Source organism: Rhipicephalus microplus, chromosome 1, assembly GCF_043290135.1.
Source record: "Rhipicephalus microplus isolate Deutch F79 chromosome 1, USDA_Rmic, whole genome shotgun sequence".
In the NCBI taxonomy this organism is placed as follows: domain Eukaryota; kingdom Metazoa; phylum Arthropoda; class Arachnida; order Ixodida; family Ixodidae; genus Rhipicephalus; species Rhipicephalus microplus.
Window position 1 is genome coordinate 11,399,592 of NC_134700.1, and position 20,352 is coordinate 11,419,943.

The following is a 20,352-nucleotide window of genomic DNA, read 5'->3' on the forward strand; positions in this document are numbered from 1 at the left end:
AGTTAGTTGGCAAATGATATGTTTTACTATAGGTTAGCTGTCTGGATTTTCCTGCTCTAATATTTTACAGCAGTGAAATAGTTTAATTTACTGTCACACTCCAATCTGCTGTCCGTATTTATGCACTTGTGCATACCACGAGTCAGTTTGTCCAAGTTGTTTCACATGCTAATTTTTTTTAAACACAATAAGAAAACACATTGCTAATTTCAAGTGGAGACTGCTGTGGGCATGCAGGCCGTATTATATGAAACTGTAAAACATAGACGGAATAGATGCGGAGTGCTTAGGACCAGCAAAATCCAATTTTCGTGGCAGGAAACACACACTCACGAGCAGGTTGACTGCGTTTTGGAGAAGCTTACTACAACACGACATTATCAAGATACACGTGCAATGAGAATAAACAAGAAGCTGTTCTCCTTTCAGCAGTGCAGCATTCAAGAAGGTCCTATCAGCAACCAGAGCAAAATATACTGAAGTATTAACAAATCTATTGTTTACTTATAACGAAAGATACCTAGTCTAAATTGAAGCATTATTTTAACTCTGTTACTGACAGCAAAATTATAGTTGCATTTCAAACGTCAGTGTGCGAAGACAATGATGCTGCAGGCTTCGAAAAATCAGCACTGTTGCAAGGCATAGTGCTCTCGATAAGCACCCTTTCAATGTTGTGCTGTTTCATTGCATTCTCAGTGTGCTTCTGAGATGGCACACAACAGCGATGCTACCATGCCATGAAACATACAGAGTAACGCTGCACAGGACCTCATCAAGCATATGCTTCAGTGCTAGCTGACACACATGAGATATTCGGTCTCAGCTGCCATCTATCTTGTTCGACGCATTAGGCAGCCCAACAAAACATGCACTGTGTAAGGTGGGTATAGGCGGATCATCCACACCACTGTGGTTACCGGGGGCAGCTACCTAAATGAATTTGACAGGGTTGAGAATGCCGATTCCAGTTGCTACTGAAGACGAAGACTGCACCTAGTTTAGCATTTGTCCTCAAAAGTGTCGTTTGGAAGCCATTATATTGTCACAAAGACACAGGTACGCAGGTACAAAACAGGGCGTTTACTTTCGTAACTCAAGGGCCAGAAACGCGAACACCAGACCACGCGCACACAGAACTACCTCGTTGTCCTCCACAGAGGCTGGCTACTATAGTTGCCAGCCTACCTTGTGTCAATATTAAAGCTGTGCTTTCATCCCTGTAATGTGCTTAGCTCGAGAACCTGCTCGACACGAGACTGTCAGAAGGCGTAGTTGTACTCCGCAACAATCTCCTTTCCATTCCCTGTCTTTCCTTCTTCCCCTCACTATTTCATGTCAGTAATGAAAAAGCAAAACCATTTGTTTTCTCTCCTTTGCAAAAACTACTTCACTAGTTGTGAATAATATTGAAGGCCAAGTGCGATGTCATGTTGGGCCATTGGGATGCTGCTCAAGTCGGAACCAAAAGTGGCTTCTCCCAACCATCTCGAACTCACTCCATCTTGTGTCAGCCGATTCCATTGTATCGCAGTGAACTTTTTAATTCATCATTCTATGAACTCACTGCTGTCCTTTCTGTTGCGCTCACTGACCAACAGTTGTCTTTACATAGCCAGCCCAGGTGAAAGTCTAGTGCTTAACACCAGCTGCTCTCGTTTGCTGTCTCGTCCATTCTGCTTAACATTATGCCTAACACTTGCTCAGCACCTAACCTTGGATGTGTCTCTAGAAGATAAGGTCCTCAGTTGTCCTTCTATACCCTATATTGACTATATTTACACATATGACCTAGAACAGTTAGCCAGCACTGCTTGCGGCCATCACAGTGAACGTGGAACACACTTTCTTGCACACGATCTATTTACAAGCTGGCAGCTGACCAAAACACTCGCACAGACGACCTGAAGGCATCAAGTCTACTGCAGTGAATTTGATAAATGCCAGTCCCCATTTGAAATGCCAGCATAAATGTTATATTTTATATGCGAAGCATTCCATAGCAAAGCAAAGGCACTCTGAGCGTTCTACCTACCTATCTAAATGTAGCTGCCAACATTTTTGTGTACTAGTGGTCGCCTTTTTAACTAGGCATCAGCCAAACTCAGCATGAGGCTATGATGAACATGAATTTCTAGTCATGACATGAATAACGCAGAAATCCCATCGTGGACGTCATGAATTCCTTTTTTCCAGTCACGTGTGGCACATGACCACGGACTTCTGTATGCGCCACAGCTGATATCACATTTTATACCTACCCAGTAACTCCAAGAAAAAAGATTGATCATTTCAATGCAAGACCGTTAAGAAAACTCAGCATCAGCCATGATGGCTCAACTAAAGCAAAGAATAAATGCCAAGAGCCCAGCAGGAATCAAACACAGGCACTCTGTGTGGCAATTCTACTACAAATCCATGCCAGGTCTAGAAATAGCTTTGGAAACCTCCATGCACACCGCATTTCGGTGAAATATGAATTGTGGTTGCAGTGCTGGCTATAAGAGAGTAATGAACATTACATAAAATTGTACAAGCATCACGTGAGGTTGACATTGGTTGTTGTTCCAGAGTTAGCTCTGCTTCAAAGTGGGAAGCGGCTCTGCCAAAAAATCGCATTTTCTCTCTCGTCATTTTCGCGTTCCCAATGCCCTTCCGCACCTGTCAGCAAAGTTAGGCTTCGAAATTCCGCTTATTCCTCAAGTTATAACCCATAAAGAGGGCGACTTCGCGCAAGCGAACCTTTAAATTGAAGTGTAAACTAGCCTTACTTTAACCACCGACTGCACGCGAACTACGCGCTCCACCAGTGCAATTTTGATCTTGTTGGAATGGTTGCATTTCTAGTTTTTTTTCTTTTTCCAGTAGACAGCTATGTGTCTCTCGCAAAACCAAAAGAAGCGAAGTGAAACCACACACAGCGCGTGATTTTATTGGTTACTTGACGCACATGACCAGAATTGCGCTTTCCGATTGGCCAGGAAAACTCCCTGGCAGTGTCCACAGCCATTTTGAAAGGGTATCGCCCTTGTGAAGGTGTCGTATCCCTAACGTGCTTGTGCGTCTCGCTATGCCCGGCAGTGCAAAAAAGTTCCCATCGCAGCATCATTTTGGTTGTTTGCGGAAGAAAGGCAGAGGCAGACGGGAGCAAGCACTGACGTTGTTTGGTAACGCAGTCGTAACCGAAGAGGGTTCCTCCTGTGTGTGCGGCATGGACGCTGGCCGCATGTGTACTGAAGATGTTATCAATGGAGGAGTGTGCGAGACGGCTTCCCCGGATAGCGGACGCTCTTTGGATCATGACCGCGTTGATGCTATCGGCAACGGTGAAGTGCGCATAGACATGAGACTCTCTGACAGCGCGCGCGATGTCGACTCCGGCTGTGTGCGGGTAAACGCTGATGTGATCGGTGCCAGTGAAGTTCGCGACGTGCGCCCGCAAGGCAACCACAACGCTTGAGGGTCTTTCATCGGTGTCGGCAACAGTGCGAAAAATTGAGCATTTTTTGGAGTCAAGTGGTGCAGCATCGAGGCAAGATGCCAGCAAGGCAAGACTCAGAATTCACACGAAAGCCTCAAATCCGTGATTTGGAGTTTGGTATCAAAGGAGCAGCACACTTCTCTTTTTGCTGTGCAAGCTGCTCTTGCAGAAGCTGTTCTGCACTTCAACACAGGCAATGTCAATGCATTTGCTGCGATTCTACAGCAGCTGGACATCACAACATTCAGCACCACATTCCTGAGGGCTAGGGAGAAGGACTGTCGTCAGAGTGCAATCTCAAATAAATAGAGAAAAGCGTCCCAATGTCTGAGAAAGTCGGTCAAGAAGAAGCAATAGGATGGGATGCATTCAGATTATACCCCTGGTGCCTTTTCATGAGATTTCATTAGGATTTCTTCAATAAAGGTGTTTTGAAACAATATTTTCTCGTTTTCTTAAAACAGCAATCTTGGCACATTTACCAAGTTGGAGGGAGAATAACTTCTGCTCCATTCGAGCTATCAGCATAATTATTTTTCGCCAGAAAGATGCAGTATGCAATATGCATGCAGTATGCAATACACATGCAGTATGCAATATGTTTATTTTGAAGGCAATATACAAATAAAAATTTTTTAATTACATCATATAATAATAATAATATTAATACCTTTTATTTCTTCAAATGAAACAGTACATGTGATAGGTGAAGATGGCTTTTTTTTTTTGTGTGAACATTGATGCCCTCTAACTCTTCTTAAAATTGGCCAAGCAAATTGATTAAACATCCCACATTGTTTCTACACTGTCGCCACTATTTTCGTGCTTCCTGCTTAGATGCTAATTAGGCTCCAAACAAAGAACCCAGGTTATACATCGATTGTGTAGTATCTCGGAAACTACTAGACCTATCAAAAAAGTAATGACATATTTGGAATCTGCACATCTAAATACACAAACTGTGAAAGTTTTGTTGAGATCTATACATAAATAAAAAAGTTGCCTATCAAGTGTAGCCTCCCCCCATTAATGACATCCCAATAAGATGCAATGCGGGCTGGTAGACGTGTTACAAGGAAACTCACTTCTATGACTAAGCAAACTATATGTACTATCAACAGCAAAAGTTTGCAGGATGTTAAGCCCACAGCAAATGCCAATTTCTGCTATATCTGTGCTTAACACTTGTAATCAAGCTGGTCACTGAATAGGTCGAAATGCCAACTGCCGTATGAAAGATTTCTTTCAAAATTACATTGCTAGACAAAACGGGAATTCGGCTTCATCAAACATTTCATGTCCCACAAACTTTGGCTGTTGATAGTACGTGCTCCTCAAACCCCAAGGAATATGCAGAGTGCTGTGCATGATGATCACATCATTGCATTCACTTTGTTTTGTTGAAACTGACGTCTCTGCTCTGCTGATGTAACGTTAGACCGTAAATTACCCTTGAATCGTCAGTGTAGTCGACACGCCTGGTAAGCCCAAGATGCACACGCAACCACTTCGTAAACGGAAAAAAACAAACAAAAAACACACATCACTCCAGCTTGTAATGCTTGACTAAAAGCAAAGAAAATGCAGACTGCTTCGCATGAAACAAATTTTCACAATTCATGGGATCTGCTCAATATTTTCACTGAAACCTTCCATTCATATTACAGTAAACTCCAAGTAAACGGTAATCTGCTAAATGAAACTACCTCCAGCATGATTGAAACATACCTAAATTCTGCACCCCTGTTTATCTCTCATTAAATAAAAATCCTGTTAAAAGAGACAGATTTTCCTGGTCCATTCAGGTTCCGTTTAACGAGAGAAGAGTGTACTTTACAGAATAGACAGGGACTTCTGAAATGTTATAACAACAGTTATCTGGCTCTGTCACAATGTTAAACTGAAGTTCCCCAACTATTAACAGCATCGATGGTCATCAAAGATTCTCAACGCTTTCGTAACCACCTGGATGCTGTGATGAAAGGAATGGCATCTCCCAGTCCAGTGCAAGAAGAGTCCTGGGTATGTATTTCTTACATGTGTCTGTGCCTGATTTTTGCTCTACAAATACGATTCCAAGATGGCCGTTCACTTGGTGACAAAAATGGCAACCTCTATTCATCTGCACGTCGCAAATACCTGCTTGAGAAGGCTTCAAGCTATATCGAACCTTTTTGGACACTATCGCCTGCAGATGGCCGCACATCGAGACTCATTCTGCCTCGAGAGTAGGGTAGAATGAACCGCAGATTTGTCAAGAGCTAGCAGCTACGCTGGAACCATGGCACTGAAATGGCCTTGTCACGTAGTGGTTGGTCACTGCACTGAACTTCGAAGGGGTAAGGCTCATCACAAGCCCCAGTCGTTTCACCAGCACAGCAGTCACCGCCATCAACACCACCCTCCGAACCGAACAGTTACAAAGGTTCCATTGGAATTATGCTTCAATCCAGGAAGGACTTCAGGAGCCGCAAAAGATCCCCAACAACTGCCTAGACAAAGTCCAAAAAGGTGACCTTTGTATTCATAACAAGCCCGCAGCATCGTGAAACTTTTTTAAGGCCCGCAAAAATGATTGAAAATGAACCAGATACCAGCAGTGCCCTGTCTGTACTAATCCTGCACCATGTTCTGAAAGGGTTTCCACTTCATAGTGGTGATATGATTTTGTAGTCTACTGAAACTGTGATGGCCTTAATTTTGATTTAGTTCGATTGATGAAATGGTTTCTGATGAAACCATCTCGCAACATGAAACAATAAATTTATACGAATTATCTTGGACATCTCACTCATTCATTATACCATCATGCATTATCAAAATGCTCGAGTTTTTGTCCCAAAACTTGGCCCCACAGTGAGGTTAATGAAATAACTGGGGCCGCAGATGACTCACGTTCATCATCATCAGCCTGACTACGTCCACTGCAGGACAAAGGCCTCTCCCATGTTCCGCCAGTTAACCCGGTCCTGTGCTTGCTGCTGCCAATTTATACCCGCAAACTTCTTAATCTCGTCTGCCCACCTAACCTTCTGTCTCCCCCCAACCCGCTTCCCTTCTCTGGGAATCCAGTTAGTTACCCTTAATGACCAGCGGTTATCCTGTCTACGCGCTACATGCCCGGCCCATGTCCATTTCCTCTTCTTTATTTCAACTATGATATCTTTAACCCCCGTTTGTCCCCTAATCCACTCTGCTCCCTTCTTGTCTCTTAAGGTTACACCTATCATTTTTCTTTCCATTGCTCGCTGCGTCGTCCTCATTTTAAGCTGAACACTTTTTGTAAGTCTCCAGGTTTCTGCTCCGTAGCTAAGTACCGGCAAGATACAGCTGTTATATACCTTCTTCTTGAGGGATAGTGGCAATCTACCTGTCATAATTTGAGAGTGCTTGCCGAATGTGCTCCACCCCATTCTTATTCTTCTAGTTACTTCAATCTCGTGGTTAGACTCTGCGGTTATTACCTGCCCTAAGTAGACATAGTCTTATACAACTTCAAGTGCACTATTACCTATCTCGAAGCGCTGCTCCTTTCCGAGGTTGTTGTACATTACTTTCGTTTTCTGCAGATTAATTTTAAGACCCACCTTTCTGCTCTCCTTATCTAACTCTGTAATCATGAGTTGCAATTCGTCCCCTGAGTTACTCAGCAATGCAATGTCATCGGCGAAGCGCAGGTTACTAAGGTATTCTCCATTAACTCTTATCCCTAACTGTTCCCATTCTAGGCTTCTGAAAACCTCCAGTAAGAACGCGGTAAATAGCATTGGGGAGATTGTGTCCCCCTGCCTTACACCCTTCTTGATTGGTATTCTGTTGCTTTCTTTATGAAGCACTATGGTAGCAGTTGATCCCCTGTAGATTTCTTCCAGAATGTTTATATATACTTCATCTACGCCCTGATTCCGCAGTGTCTGCATGACGGCTGATATTTCTACTGAATCAAACGCCTTCTCGTAATCTATGAAGGCTATGTATAGTGGTTGGTTATACTCTGAGCATTTCTCTATTACGTTCAACCACTCCCCATAACTACATTTAGCCAGAAACAAAGAAATTAGAACAGTCTGCAGGTGAGGCTGTCAAATGTGATCGATGCCTTTTGAGTTTGTCTCCTTAAATATACGTATTTAGCAACAACATTCCTTTTTCGAAGCAGAGTTACACACGGGAAGTCACAAAAGCCCCTTCAAGAACGAAATATGACCCTGACCATGTCGAAACAAAAAAATTCTGGTCGACACACCTTAGTGGTTGCCACTAGACAGACACATCTAGTCAAATTTGGCAAATTCAATCAAGATTAGTGCTTTCACTCTGGTGCCATCTAACATCTCACTAAATATCATGAGAAAATTGTAAAAATTTGCGTGTTTGCACAGGTTGGTGCAACTTAAAGCGAACACAAGCAGCCAGACCTTGAGGTCTCGCATCTGAGAGACCAGCCATTTGCTGATAAACTGTTGGGGGTCTTTGGCGAAGCTCAGGAAGAACTCTCGATTGGTCTTCAGCTGGTTGATGGTCTCCACAGTCTCGTGAATCTGCAAGACAGGAAAAACAAATTTCCATCTTGTAATCGAAGCTGCAGCAATTAGTTGAAATTAGTTGAAAGTCTGCGCTCGTCCTCGTCTTTTGTGTTACTTGTCGGAAGTTTTTGCACTGAGAAGTTCGAATAATGCATTACCAACTAGCCCAATCCCACACTTTACTTCCATCTTTCGTAGGCATGAGCGAATATTCGAGCACTTTGAACATTAAAAAGAATGTTACAGTCAACAAATTCAGTTTGACAAGAAGTCAAATTATTTGGAGTTTCAAGGTGCTCAAAATAAATAAGACGTACATTAGACCACATCCAACCCCATGTACAGGTGCTTTCACTGCAGCAAGGGAGTTCTATGCGGCGAAAAAACATGCCCTAAAAAGAAAAACTAGTCATCATCTTGCTTCGAAGCCCCAATCCAAGGTTAAATGACAACAATTAAACTCTCAAGAGAACATATTTTTGGGCAAGTTGGTTTGCTACATACTTTTTGAGATATTAGAGCACTAGCACTATGGTGTACGTGGCTACATCGTTAACCTAATAAAGTCGTACCTGCGATCGCGGTCTCAATACGTAGTCATTATCAATTATGCTTCACAGTTGCAAAGTACTACAAATGGCGTCTCACAAGGTAGCATCCTGGGGCCACTGCCGATCAATATATATATAAACGATATTGCCACGTTCCATTTCCCAAGTTTTTGTTATCGTCCGAAAACACCGCACGATTCTCAGCGCAAACCGCACCTGCAGTTGTCTAGAAGGTTCCGGACTGTAGTAGATCATTTCGATAAGATCACGCCCACTGTGCGAAAGGTACAGATTGTTCTGGAAGCTACGCCACCGCCAGCGATAACGCTAGAACATTCGACGGCAAGAGTATAAATGCCGGCGCGCTTCGCCGCTTGTCAGTTGTTGATCGAAGGCCGACGCTCCGTTCGCCGCTATCAGTCCGAGACTGCTATCTGTGCGAGACTGCTGCTGTAATTGGACTTTCAGTTTACCGGGCACAGGTTCGCCCAAATAAACAGTTAAATCCTAACACGAAGTCTCCTGTCTTCGGCCACGTCACGACCCCGTGACATCTGGTGGAGGTGCTGCTTCGTTCATGTACCGGACGCCCCCGTCAAGCCGTGAACCCAGCCCACGTCGCGGAGAAGACACCGACACCAACCAGGAGCAGCGAACAAGCCGCCGACAGCAAGGGCTACCACCGGAGTACGGCCTTCTACCAGACAAGGCGCGGAAGACGAAGGCCATGACCGCGACTGCAGCGACAATGACAACCGCAGCGTCCCAGCCCACGATGGTCATGCATCAACCCAGGGAACCACCAATTTTCCATGGGTCATCGTTCGAAGACCCGGAGTCCTGGCTGGAGACATACGACCGTGTGGCCGCCCTCAACCACTGGGACCATGACGAAAAGCTGCGTCGTGTGTTCTTCTATTTGGAAGACACCGCAAGGACTTGGCTTGAAAATCGGGAGTCTACGCTCCGAACGTGGGATGTTTTCTGCGGCGCATTCGTTCAAACGTTCGCGAGCGTCGCTCGCAAAGAGAGGGCCGCTGCTTTATTAGAGACTCGGGTTCAGCTACCAAATGAAAATGTCGCCATTTTCACAGAAGAAATGACCCGACTATTCCGTCACGCTGATCCAGACATGCCTGAGGAGAAAAAAGTTCGTTTCCTCATGCGAGGGGTCAAACAGGAGCTCTTCGCGGGACTGATGAGAAACCCACCGATAACCGTCCAAGAATTTGTAGCAGAAGCGATCACTATCGAAAAGACCCTGGACATGCGCACCAGACAGTATAATCGTCGCCTGACTGCAGACTGCGCTGCTGCTCAAGCCAGTAACTCCGGAGACCTGCGTGAAACGATCCGAGCGATCGTGCGGGAAGAGCTGCGCAAGCTGTTGCCTTCGGCCCAGCCTCAAGTGGATTCAATTACCGACATTGTGCGAGAAGAAGTTCGGCAATCGCTTCGAATTCCCCACGCACCGCTGCCCGAGCCGGAAGCTATGAGCTACGCCGCTGCACTGCGCCACAACGCTCCTCCCCGTCCACGCCAAAACGCCGCCCCATCGCACTTCCGTCGACAGACGCCACCGCCGCCACCACCCCCACCGACGTCATACCGTTCGCCAGCAACCCAGCGCAGTGCACCGAGAAAGACTGACGTCTGGCGCACCCCTGACCATCGCCCGCTCTGCTACCACTGCGGCGAGGCCGGACACACATACCGCCGTTGCCAGTACCGACAGATGGGACTGCGTGGCTTCGCCGTCAATGCACCACGTCCACAGCCAGGAGAACGACCACGTGACATCGCCGACTACCTGACAGGAACTCGGTGGACACCACGAAGCCCTTCGCGTTCGCCGTCGCCCAGCCGCCGCACGTCACCGCACCACCGGCAGTACTCTGGCCCAACGCGGGGCCGGTCTCCTAGCCCGTATCCGGGAAACTAAGGGCAGCAACCGGTGGAGGTGCGGTTGCTGTGCGACGAACTACCGAAGATCCTCCGACGACGACGACGCCGCGACGGAGCTTTCCGAACACAACGCCAGCCAGGCAAAGCCCTGACGGCGAAAGCTCATTTACCGAAGGTGGCCTGACAACGCAGCATGGAAGCAGCGGAACAAGCCGACGCAGCCGTGACCCGACGCCACGCCCTAACTGTAATGCGAGACGGCGAACTAGCGACCTCGACGTTCTTATCGACGGCCACAGTGTGACTGCTCTCGTCGATACTGGAGCCGACTATTCTGTCATCAGTGGGTCGTTCGCCGCGAAGTTAAAGAAAGTTTGGACAGCTTGGAAAGGCCCTGAAATCCGCACAGCCGGAGGTCATCTCGTAACGCCTGCAGGAATCTGCACAGCGAGAGTCACCATTAACGGCCGTATTTATCCTACAGACTTCATAGTCCTACAGCGTTGCTCGAGAGATGTCATCCTTGGCATGGACTTCTTATGCCTCCATGGTGCTGTCATCAACCTAAAAACAAAGTCGATAACGTTATCCACAGAAGAAGCACTGCCGCCGCGCACGCCGTCTGGACACCATGCCTTGAATGTGCTGGAAGAACAAGTCACCATTCCGCCTCGCTCAAGCGTCATTATTTCAGTCGGCGCTCCTGAATCACCTGACTTCAAAGGCGTCGTTGAAGGCAGTCAGCATCTGTTGGTCACCCGAAATATTTGCGTCGCAAGAGGAATTGCAGAGCTGCGGGGAGGCAAAGCAACGGTTTTGCTCACGAATTTTAGCAATGAGTACAAGCATGTTAACAAAGGAACAACGGTCGCATACATCGAAGAAATTGTCGAAGCCACCAGTGCTTTCGCCCTCGCCGATTCTGCGGAACCTGCTCAGAGGAACCAAGCCCCTCCCATAGCTTTCGACGTCAATCCCAGACTTCCGAACGATAAGCAAAAACAGCTCAAGGCCCTGCTCCTGCAATACGAAGATTGCTTTTCGTCGTCATCGAAAATTCGGCAGACCCCAATCACGAAACATCGCATCATAACCGAAGAAAATGCCAGACCACTCCGTCAGAGTCCGTACAGGGTTTCGACGCGAGAACGTGAGGCCATGAAGAGACAAGTTGATGAAATGCTGCGGGATGACATTATCCAGCCGTCCAAAAGTCCATGGGCATCCCCTGTGGTGTTAGTGAAGAAAAAGGATGGGACCCTACGTTTCTGCGTCGATTATCGCCGCCTGAACAAAATCACAAGAAAGGACGTGTATCCCCTCCCACGAATAGACGACGCACTTGATCGGCTCCATAACGCCAAGTACTTTTCGTCAATGGACCTTAAGACTGGCTATTGGCAAATCGAAGTCGACGAAAGAGACCGAGAGAAGACGGCGTTCATAACACCGGACGGCCTCTTCGAGTTTAAGGTGATGCCCTTCGGCCTTTGCTCAGCGCCTGCAACGTTTCAACGCGTTATGGATACAGTACTGGCAGGATTGAAGTGGCAGACTTGCCTTGTGTACTTGGACGACGTCGTCGTGTTTTCCTCGAGTTTCGACGAGCATCTTCGGCGCCTTGAAGCTGTACTTCAAGCCATCAAGACTTCCGGACTCACACTGAAGCCAGAAAAGTGCAGATTTGCGTATGAGGAGCTCTTGTTTCTGGGGCACGTTATCAGCAAGTCTGGAGTTCGTCCCGATCCACGGAAAACAGCCGCCATCGCCGACTTCCCGCCGCCCACCGACAAGAAAGCCGTGCGCCGATTTCTGGGCCTGTGTGCCTATTATAGGCGGTTCGTGAAAAACTTCGCCCGCATCGCCGATCCTCTCACTAACCTTACCAAGGCCGACGTGGAGTTTAAGTGGGAAACGCCGCAGGAACACGCTTTCCAGGAGCTTAAACATCGCCTCCAGACGCCTCCGTTACTTGCCCATTTCGACGAATTCGCCGAGACAGAAATACATACTGACGCAAGCAGCGTAGGTCTTGGCGCCGTTTTTGTGCAGAGGGCTGACGGACTTGAAAGGGTTATTAGTTACGCCAGCCGATCGCTATCCAAAGCAGAAGCAAATTATTCCACAACAGAAAAGGAGTGCCTCGCCATCATCTGGGCTACGTCGAAATTTCGCCCCTATCTCTACGGCAGGCCCTTCAAAGTTGTGAGCGACCACCACGCATTGTGTTGGCTAGCCACCTTGAAGGACCCCTCAGGTCGCCTCGCACGATGGAGCCTGAGACTTCAGGAATATGACATTACTGTCATTTACAAGTCCGGCAAAAAACACTCCGACGCCGACTGTCTCTCTCGTGTGCCTGTCGACCAACCGACGACCCGGATGACGACTACTTCTTAGGAACGATAACTACCGACGACTTCGCTGAACGACAGAGGGCCGACCCGGAACTTAAGGCCCTAATAGAATACCTCGAAGGCAGGACCGCCGAAGTCCCGAAGATATTCAAGCGCGCACTTGCGTCTTTCTACGAAACGGTCTTCTACAAAAGAAAAACTTTTCACCGCTTCGAGCTAAGTACCTTCTTGTGGTGCCTTCAGCTCTGCGACCAGAACTCCTGCAGGCCCTTCACGACGATCCGACGGCAGGGCACCTCGGTGTTTCTCGCACGCTCGCGAGGATACAAGAAAGGTACTACTGGCCACGTCTTACCACCGACGTCACTCGTTATGTGAGAACATGCCGGGACTGTCAGCGACGCAAGACACCGCCGACAAGGCCAGCGGGACTTCTGCAGCCAATTGATCCACCTTGCCGACCTTTCCAGCAGATTGGTATGGACCTACTGGGGCCGTTCCCGACGTCGACTCTCGGAAACAAGTGGATCGTGGTAGCTACCGACTACCTCACCCGCTACGCCGAGACAAAAGCCCTGCCAAAAGGCAGTGCATCCGAAGTAGCTAAATTCTTCGTCGAAAATATCGTTCTACGTCATGGCGCCCCAGAGGTCCTTATCACCGACAGAGGAACGGCATTCACTGCCGACTTAACTCAAGCAATCTTGGCATACAGCCAAACAAACCACCGCCGGACGACAGCGTACCACCCACAGACCAACGGCCTCACCGAGCGGCTTAACAAGACGATCGCCGACATGCTGTCAATGTACGTCGATGTCGAACACAAGACGTGGGACGCCATTCTTCCGTATGTGACCTTCGCATACAACACGGCGGTGCAGGAGACGACGCAGATATCGCCATACAAATTGGTCTACGGAAGGAGCCCGGCAACGACGCTCGATGCCATGTTACCCAACGTCACCGACGAAGAAAACCTCGATGTGAGCGAGTACCTTCAACGCGCCGAAGAAGCCCGACAACTTGCGCGTCTCCGTATCAAGAATCAACAAACGACCGACAGCCACCGTTACAACCTACGACGACGCTTCGTGGAATACCAGCCCGATGAACGTGTTTGGGTGTGGACGCCGATACGCCGACGTGGACTAAGTGAAAAGCTTCTGCGACGGTACTTCGGACCGTACAGGGTGGTTCGACGGCTCGGCCCACTTGATTACGAGGTTGTCCCCGACGGCATCACGAACTCTCAACGACGCCGATCGCGACCTGAAGTCGTCCATGTCGCGCGCCTCAAGCCGTTTCATGCGCGTTAACAAACTGAACTAGTGTTTTTTTGTATTATTGTTGTATCGTAATTTATTCATTGTACTTTCTTGCATTATTATTGTACTTTCATCTTTAGTTAGAGCATCGGGACGATGCCTTTTTTCAGAGGGGGGCAATGCCACGTACCATTTCCCAAGTTTTTGTTATCGTCCGAAAACACCGCACGATTCTCAGCGCAAACCGCACCTGCAGTTTTCTAGAAGGTTCCGGACTGTAGTAGATCATTTCGATAAGATCACGCCCACTGTGCGAAAGGTACAGATTGTTCTGGAAGCTATGCCACCGCCAGCGATAACGCTAGAACATTCGACGGCAAGAGTATAAATGCCGACGCGCTTCGCCGCTTGTCAGTTGTTGATCGAAGGCCGACGCTCCGTTCGCCGCTATCAGTCCGAGACTGCTATCTGTGCGAGACTGCTGCTGTAATTGGACTTTCAGTTTACCGGGCACAGGTTCGCCCAAATAAACAGTTAAATCCTAACACGAAGTCTCCTGTCTTCAGCCACGTCACGACCCCGTTACAATATTCCTAACATCAACAGTCACACAAAATACATTATATATGTGGATGACACCACCCTATTCTTTTCGTTCTGTTTATTTATTTTAGTTAATTCACTAAAACAAATAAACAGAAAACAAGAACGGTACTACTACTTCCTAAACGAAAACAAGTATCTCTGCAGCCCTGCGTATACCCAGGCGATACTGTAATTGAGTACGTGGACATGGACATGTTTAAATCGTTACGAATAACATTCAGCAGCACTATGTCATGGGACGCACATGTCAAAAATCTTTCAACACACTCTAGAATCGTAGGAATCACTACGCATAACAGATATATTTTCCCCGCCAAAACCAAGCTTATTTTGTAATATGCGTTATTATATTCCCACATTAGCTATTGCCTGATCGTCTGGAGCAACAAAACTTTGTCAAACATATTAAAGCTGAAAGCTCTGCAGAAAAAAATGCTCCACTTAATTGTTAATGGGTCCTATGATTCACCCACTGAGCATGTTTTCTAACAATGCAATACTGGACTTGTAAACAAATTATTTGATTAAAGATTTGCATGCTATTATAAAACAGCAAAATAATGATTTTCATTTCTTTTTAAAATTATTTCAGTTACACTTTGTTATTCATTATATGATACCAGAGTACAAAAGAGTTTCGGGTTACCAAAGTGTGGAACTAACTATGGTTTTTTTATGATTAAGTTATATTCTGCCAAAGTTTTTGAATACCTCATTTTATGACTGCCTAAATACTTAGTCTTATCGTGCCACCTGCAAAATCATTATTCAGCAATGTGTGTAGTCTCAGTTACAATGTGTTTTCATGTCTTCATACATTGTATCAATCTGTGTTATTGTTTTCTGCTCACAGTGCAGTTGCTAATTAAGATACACATGTCTGTAGCACCAGTTTTATTAATTTAGTTTTTGATTTGTATTGTAAATGCATAGTGTTTTGTATGAACCTTCCAGAAGTAATTGTCTTTCGCTTTGTGCCTACCACTGACATGTACGGATGGTGAGGCCCGTCAAGCGGCGTTAAATTCACTGCTTTTTTGAAGCCATCCCCAGTTTGTGCGTACAAGCTGAAATAAATACCTGACTGATTGATTGAAGTCATAGTGCTTTACGAGACAGCAACCATGGAAGACATCAAAGCATGTCAGTTCATGATGATAATCACTTCTGTTTCTGACCAATTATGACAAGCTTCAAAAGTTCCCCTGTTAAAGTTGTGTAAGCACCATGGTTCACCTCATGATCTCATAAATTACCCCGGCGTGAATGCGTACAGGCATGCAAATCGTAATGTAGCAGTTAGCTAAGCAATCTGCTCACTGATAGAAATAACAGTAGGCACTTCATGCTCACGGAAGAAACCAGGCCACAAGAAAGCTGATTCACAAAAATTCCACAAGCACAGTACTCTCAACAGCTGCCAGGAGTCTCATCTATACTCTGTTTCAGAAATTCCCTTCAGCACTGAGGAGGCTACAGGCCCCTCAGCCAATAGGAAGGGCGCTTAGCCCCTCCACATGTATTCATTTGCGCGCTGTGTCGTCTGCTCACCGTATTCACGGGGTCTGCTCAATGAATTGTAGTTATTATGGCTAGCTTATTAACATAAAAATGCAGTAATGCTATTAAACAAGCAGCTACACCGAGATTATGAAGAAGCGTGAATTTATTGCTTTGCTGGAGATCGGTAGAATATCATGCTGGCGGATAACTTGACTTTGTGGCTGTTTCTCTCCAACGCTGTTTGTGGCTCTCGTATGTATATTTCTCCGTCGACGTGTTTCTTTGCGCTTCCCACTACAACGCTCCTTTTTTCTCTTTTTTTGCTTTCACCTCAAGAGGAACCGATGCGCACAGTATGCTGTGCGAGGTTGCATGTCCAATATTTGGAGATGCAGTGTTCTTGGTCTGACGATGCAGTAGGAGCACAGCTTCGGTGCATTAGGCTTAGCAGATGAGGTTAAGCAAACAGCATACCTCGCTAATATTGACACAATGTGCAAAATAACAAAAACGCCAACCAAGGTGAAATACACAAAAGTTAAAAGATGTTTCGGCTCCCCACACGGGAGCCTTGTTCACAGTGACCGCAAATGGCGTATGCGCTCTTCTTATGCACGTTTCATCACGTGTTGCAGACATCGCGCGTACACAGGGGGGAGTGTCCCAATATTTGTTCAACGTATGCGCAGTAGTTTGAATGGCCAGAGATTGCATGTGCAATCGTGATAACAACTTTCTTTCCGTGGCAATGATGCAGGCTTTATCTCAGTCGATAGCGAGCCCAGTACACGCAACATGTTCTGCGAGGGCATTAGAAGCTACTTTCTTGTTCTTGGTGTCATTGAAATGTTCCCGAAGCCTTCTTTTGTAATTGCCCGTTTCGCCAATGTATTCGTATTCACTGTCTTTGCAAGGAATTTTATACACCACGCCGGGAAAATCATGTCTGTCCAGCTCATCTTTGACATTTGTGAGACGGCCTTGGAGCTTTCGTGTCGGAACGTGAGCCACTCGGACGTCGTAGCTGCGCAGTACCCGAGCGAGGGTCTCGCTGAAGCCTGGGACGTAAGGCACCGTTGCGCGTTTTCTTGTAGCAATGGTGTGTGATTGAGCCGGGCGCTGCAGTTGTTGCTGCACCGAGTTCATAAAGGAAAGCGGATATTTTCATGTAGCCAGCTCCCGTCGAATGGACTCTATATCTTCTACTGCGTCTTATTCCTTAGAACAAATCCTCCAAGCGTGCTTTACGAGTGTTGACACAACAGAACGTTTATGGCAGGATGGGTGCACAGTATTGAAGCTTAGAAAACGACCGGTGTGTGTTTCTTTTCTTTACCTGCTGAAAGTCAGGCGCCTACTGTCTCGTTTCACGAGGACTTCAAGGAACGGTGATTCTTTTTCCACAGTAAACTGTATCGCGGTCTCCACAGAATTTAGCTGTTCCAAGAATACCGGCTGGGCATCCCGTTGCAAAACACAGAAACAATTATCCACATACCGAAGGAAAGTTTTGGGCGGGGCAGCAAATGAAGTGAGAGCCCGGTTTTCAACAGCCTCCATGGTAAGGTTTGCGACAGTGACGGACACAGAAGATCCCATTGCAGTGTCATGCACCTACTTGTATTATTTGCTCCTGCATATAAAGTAGGTGTTCTCTCAGCAGAACTGAAGCAGCCGTAACAGATCAGGAACATCGATGGGCGTTCTGTCCTACAATGATTGGTCTGACTTAACGGCTGCCTTGCACACGTCAATTGCCAGACCAACAGGTACACTGTAAAAAGTGACCGTACATCAAAAGATGCTAGAACATCATTGTCATCTAGTACCATGTTGCGTACCTTATCAATAAAATCACCGGAATTCCTTAAGTGCGTTTCACTTTTTCCAACGAGCGGCGAGAGGGTCCTGTGTAGGCAAGCCGAAAGCTTGTTCAGAGGCGACCTTGTAAAATCGACAATCGGGCGGATTGGGACACCTGTCTTGTGAATCTTAGTCAGTCCATACATAGCTGGCGGTGATCCATTGTTACAAAGAAGAGAGTAATATAAAGACTTCTGTGTAGGCGGCACGAAGCGAAAGACGTCTGCTAGCAGCTTTTGGAGGCCCCTTTGAAATTTTGTTGTTGGATCGCTATGTAGTGGAAGGTACGTGCTGGCATCCTAGAGAAGGGCACTAATCTTGTTTATGTAGTCATTCGTGTCGAGCAAGACAGTAGCGTTGCCCTTGTCCGCAGGAAGTATTACAATGTCTTTATTATTGCGTAGTGACTTCACCGGTTGAAGTTCTGCTGAGGTCAGAAGGAAAGGCTGCATGTGACGAAGTGAAGAGAGCACAGACACAACACGCGTGCGGGCTTCGTCTCTACGAGAAAGTTCTACGAGGCTCACAGCGTTCTCGATGGCACAAATTATCTTCTTACTGTCCGTTTCAGGGCCCGTATTGGAATTGACTCCCAGATTTAGAATCGCAGTCTCGGCGACGTTTGGCTTTTAGGAAGAAAGGTTATGCACAGTGCATTTGCCTTGCGCACGCGCACCCTTCGCATGTCGCTGTTGTAAGTTAGCTAGTTTCTTTTCGTGCGATTGTTCACAACGACCGCTCTGAAGCATGGCGTTGAAATTCCCGTGTAGCTGTATGCTCCCGAATTCGTCCGGGCACTCAAATTCAATGCGGTGCTGGGCAAAAAAGGCATCATTTTCCAAGCTTCATATCCGGCTTTTGCAATCTAAAATTCTTGCTTGAAGTAAGTGTCACTCTGCCTTCGAAACAACGCTAATGCCAAACTTTGTGGGTACAAATATGTTTAAACGAAGAGAGCGAGGGATCATACTTTGAGCTTTGCAAGCCAGGTTAAACTTCAAGTGGCACTTGAAGGAAGCTTTTTTGCAGGAGAGTGCGACATAACGCCGAACTTGCTGGATGAAGGAGTGGCCATACGCCTTGCGAACGTTTATATAGTCAAGACTCCGTTGGAATCCCATTTGGTCGGGGACAAACATAGGGCAAAATAACAAAAATGCCGACCAAGATGAAATACACAAAAGTTAAAAGACGTTCCGGCTCCCCACACGGGAGCCTTGTTCACAGTGACCGCAAATGGCTTAGTGCATTCTTCTTATGCACGTTTCATCACGTGTTGTAGACATCATGCGTACAGAGGGGGGAGTGTCCCAATATTTCTGTTCAACGTATGTGCAGTAGTTTGAATGGCCAGAGATACCATGTGCAATCGTTGTAACAACTTTGTTTCCGTGGCGATGATGCAGGCTTTATCCCAGTTGATTGCGTGCCCAGTAGACGCAACATGTTCTGCGAGGGCATTAGAAGCTACTGACGTGTACAAGGCAGCCCTTGAGTCAGACCAATCATTGTCTGGCAGAACGCCCATCGATGTTCCTGATCTGTTACGGTTGCTTCAGTTATGCTTAGAGAACACCTACTTTATATTCAGGAGCAAATACTACAAACAGGTGCATGGCACTGCAATGGGATCTTCTGTGTCCATCACTGTCGCAAACCTTACCATGGAGGCTGTTGAAAACCCGGCTCTCAGTTCATTTGCTGCAACGCCCAAGACTTTCCTTCGGTATGTGGATAATTGTTTCTGTGTTTTGCAACGGGATGCCCAGCCGGTATTCTTGGAACAGCTAAATTCTGTGGAGACCGCGATACAGTTTACTGTGGAAAAAGAATCACCGTTCCTTGAAGTCCTCGTGAAACGAGACAGTAGGCGCCTGACTTTCAGCAGGTAAAGAAAAGAAACACACACCGGTCGTTTTCTAAGCTTCAATACTGTGCACCCATCCTGCCATAAACGTTCTGTTGTGTCAACACTCGTAAAGCACGCTTGGAGGATTTGTTCTAAGGAATAAGACGCAGTAGAAGATATAGAGTCCATTCGACGGGAGCTGGCTACATGAAAATACCCGCTTTCCTTTATGAACTCGGTGCAGCAACAACTGCAGCGCCCGGCTCAATCACACACCATTGCTACAAGAAAACGCGCAACGGTGCCTCACGTCCCAGGCTTCAGCGAGACCCTCGCTCGGGTACTGCGCAGCTACGACGTCCGAGTGGCTCACGTTCCGACACGAAAGCTCCAAGGCCGTCTCACAAATGTCAAAGATGAGCTGGACAGACATGATTTTCCCG

General features: G+C 46.8%; 1 protein-coding gene across 3 annotated transcripts in view; it reads right to left on the reverse strand.

The window, feature by feature from the left end:
- Nucleotides 1–20,352, reverse strand: part of Bap60 (Brahma-associated protein 60) — a 215,740-nt gene that overhangs the window by 498 nt on the left and 194,890 nt on the right. For all 3 annotated transcript variants that reach the window (XM_037429363.2, XM_037429362.2, XM_037429364.2), the window contains one exon: nucleotides 7,900–8,022. In XM_037429363.2, the coding sequence (XP_037285260.1) occupies nucleotides 7,900–8,022 (123 nt within the window). The remainder of the gene's footprint in view (nucleotides 1–7,899; nucleotides 8,023–20,352) is intronic.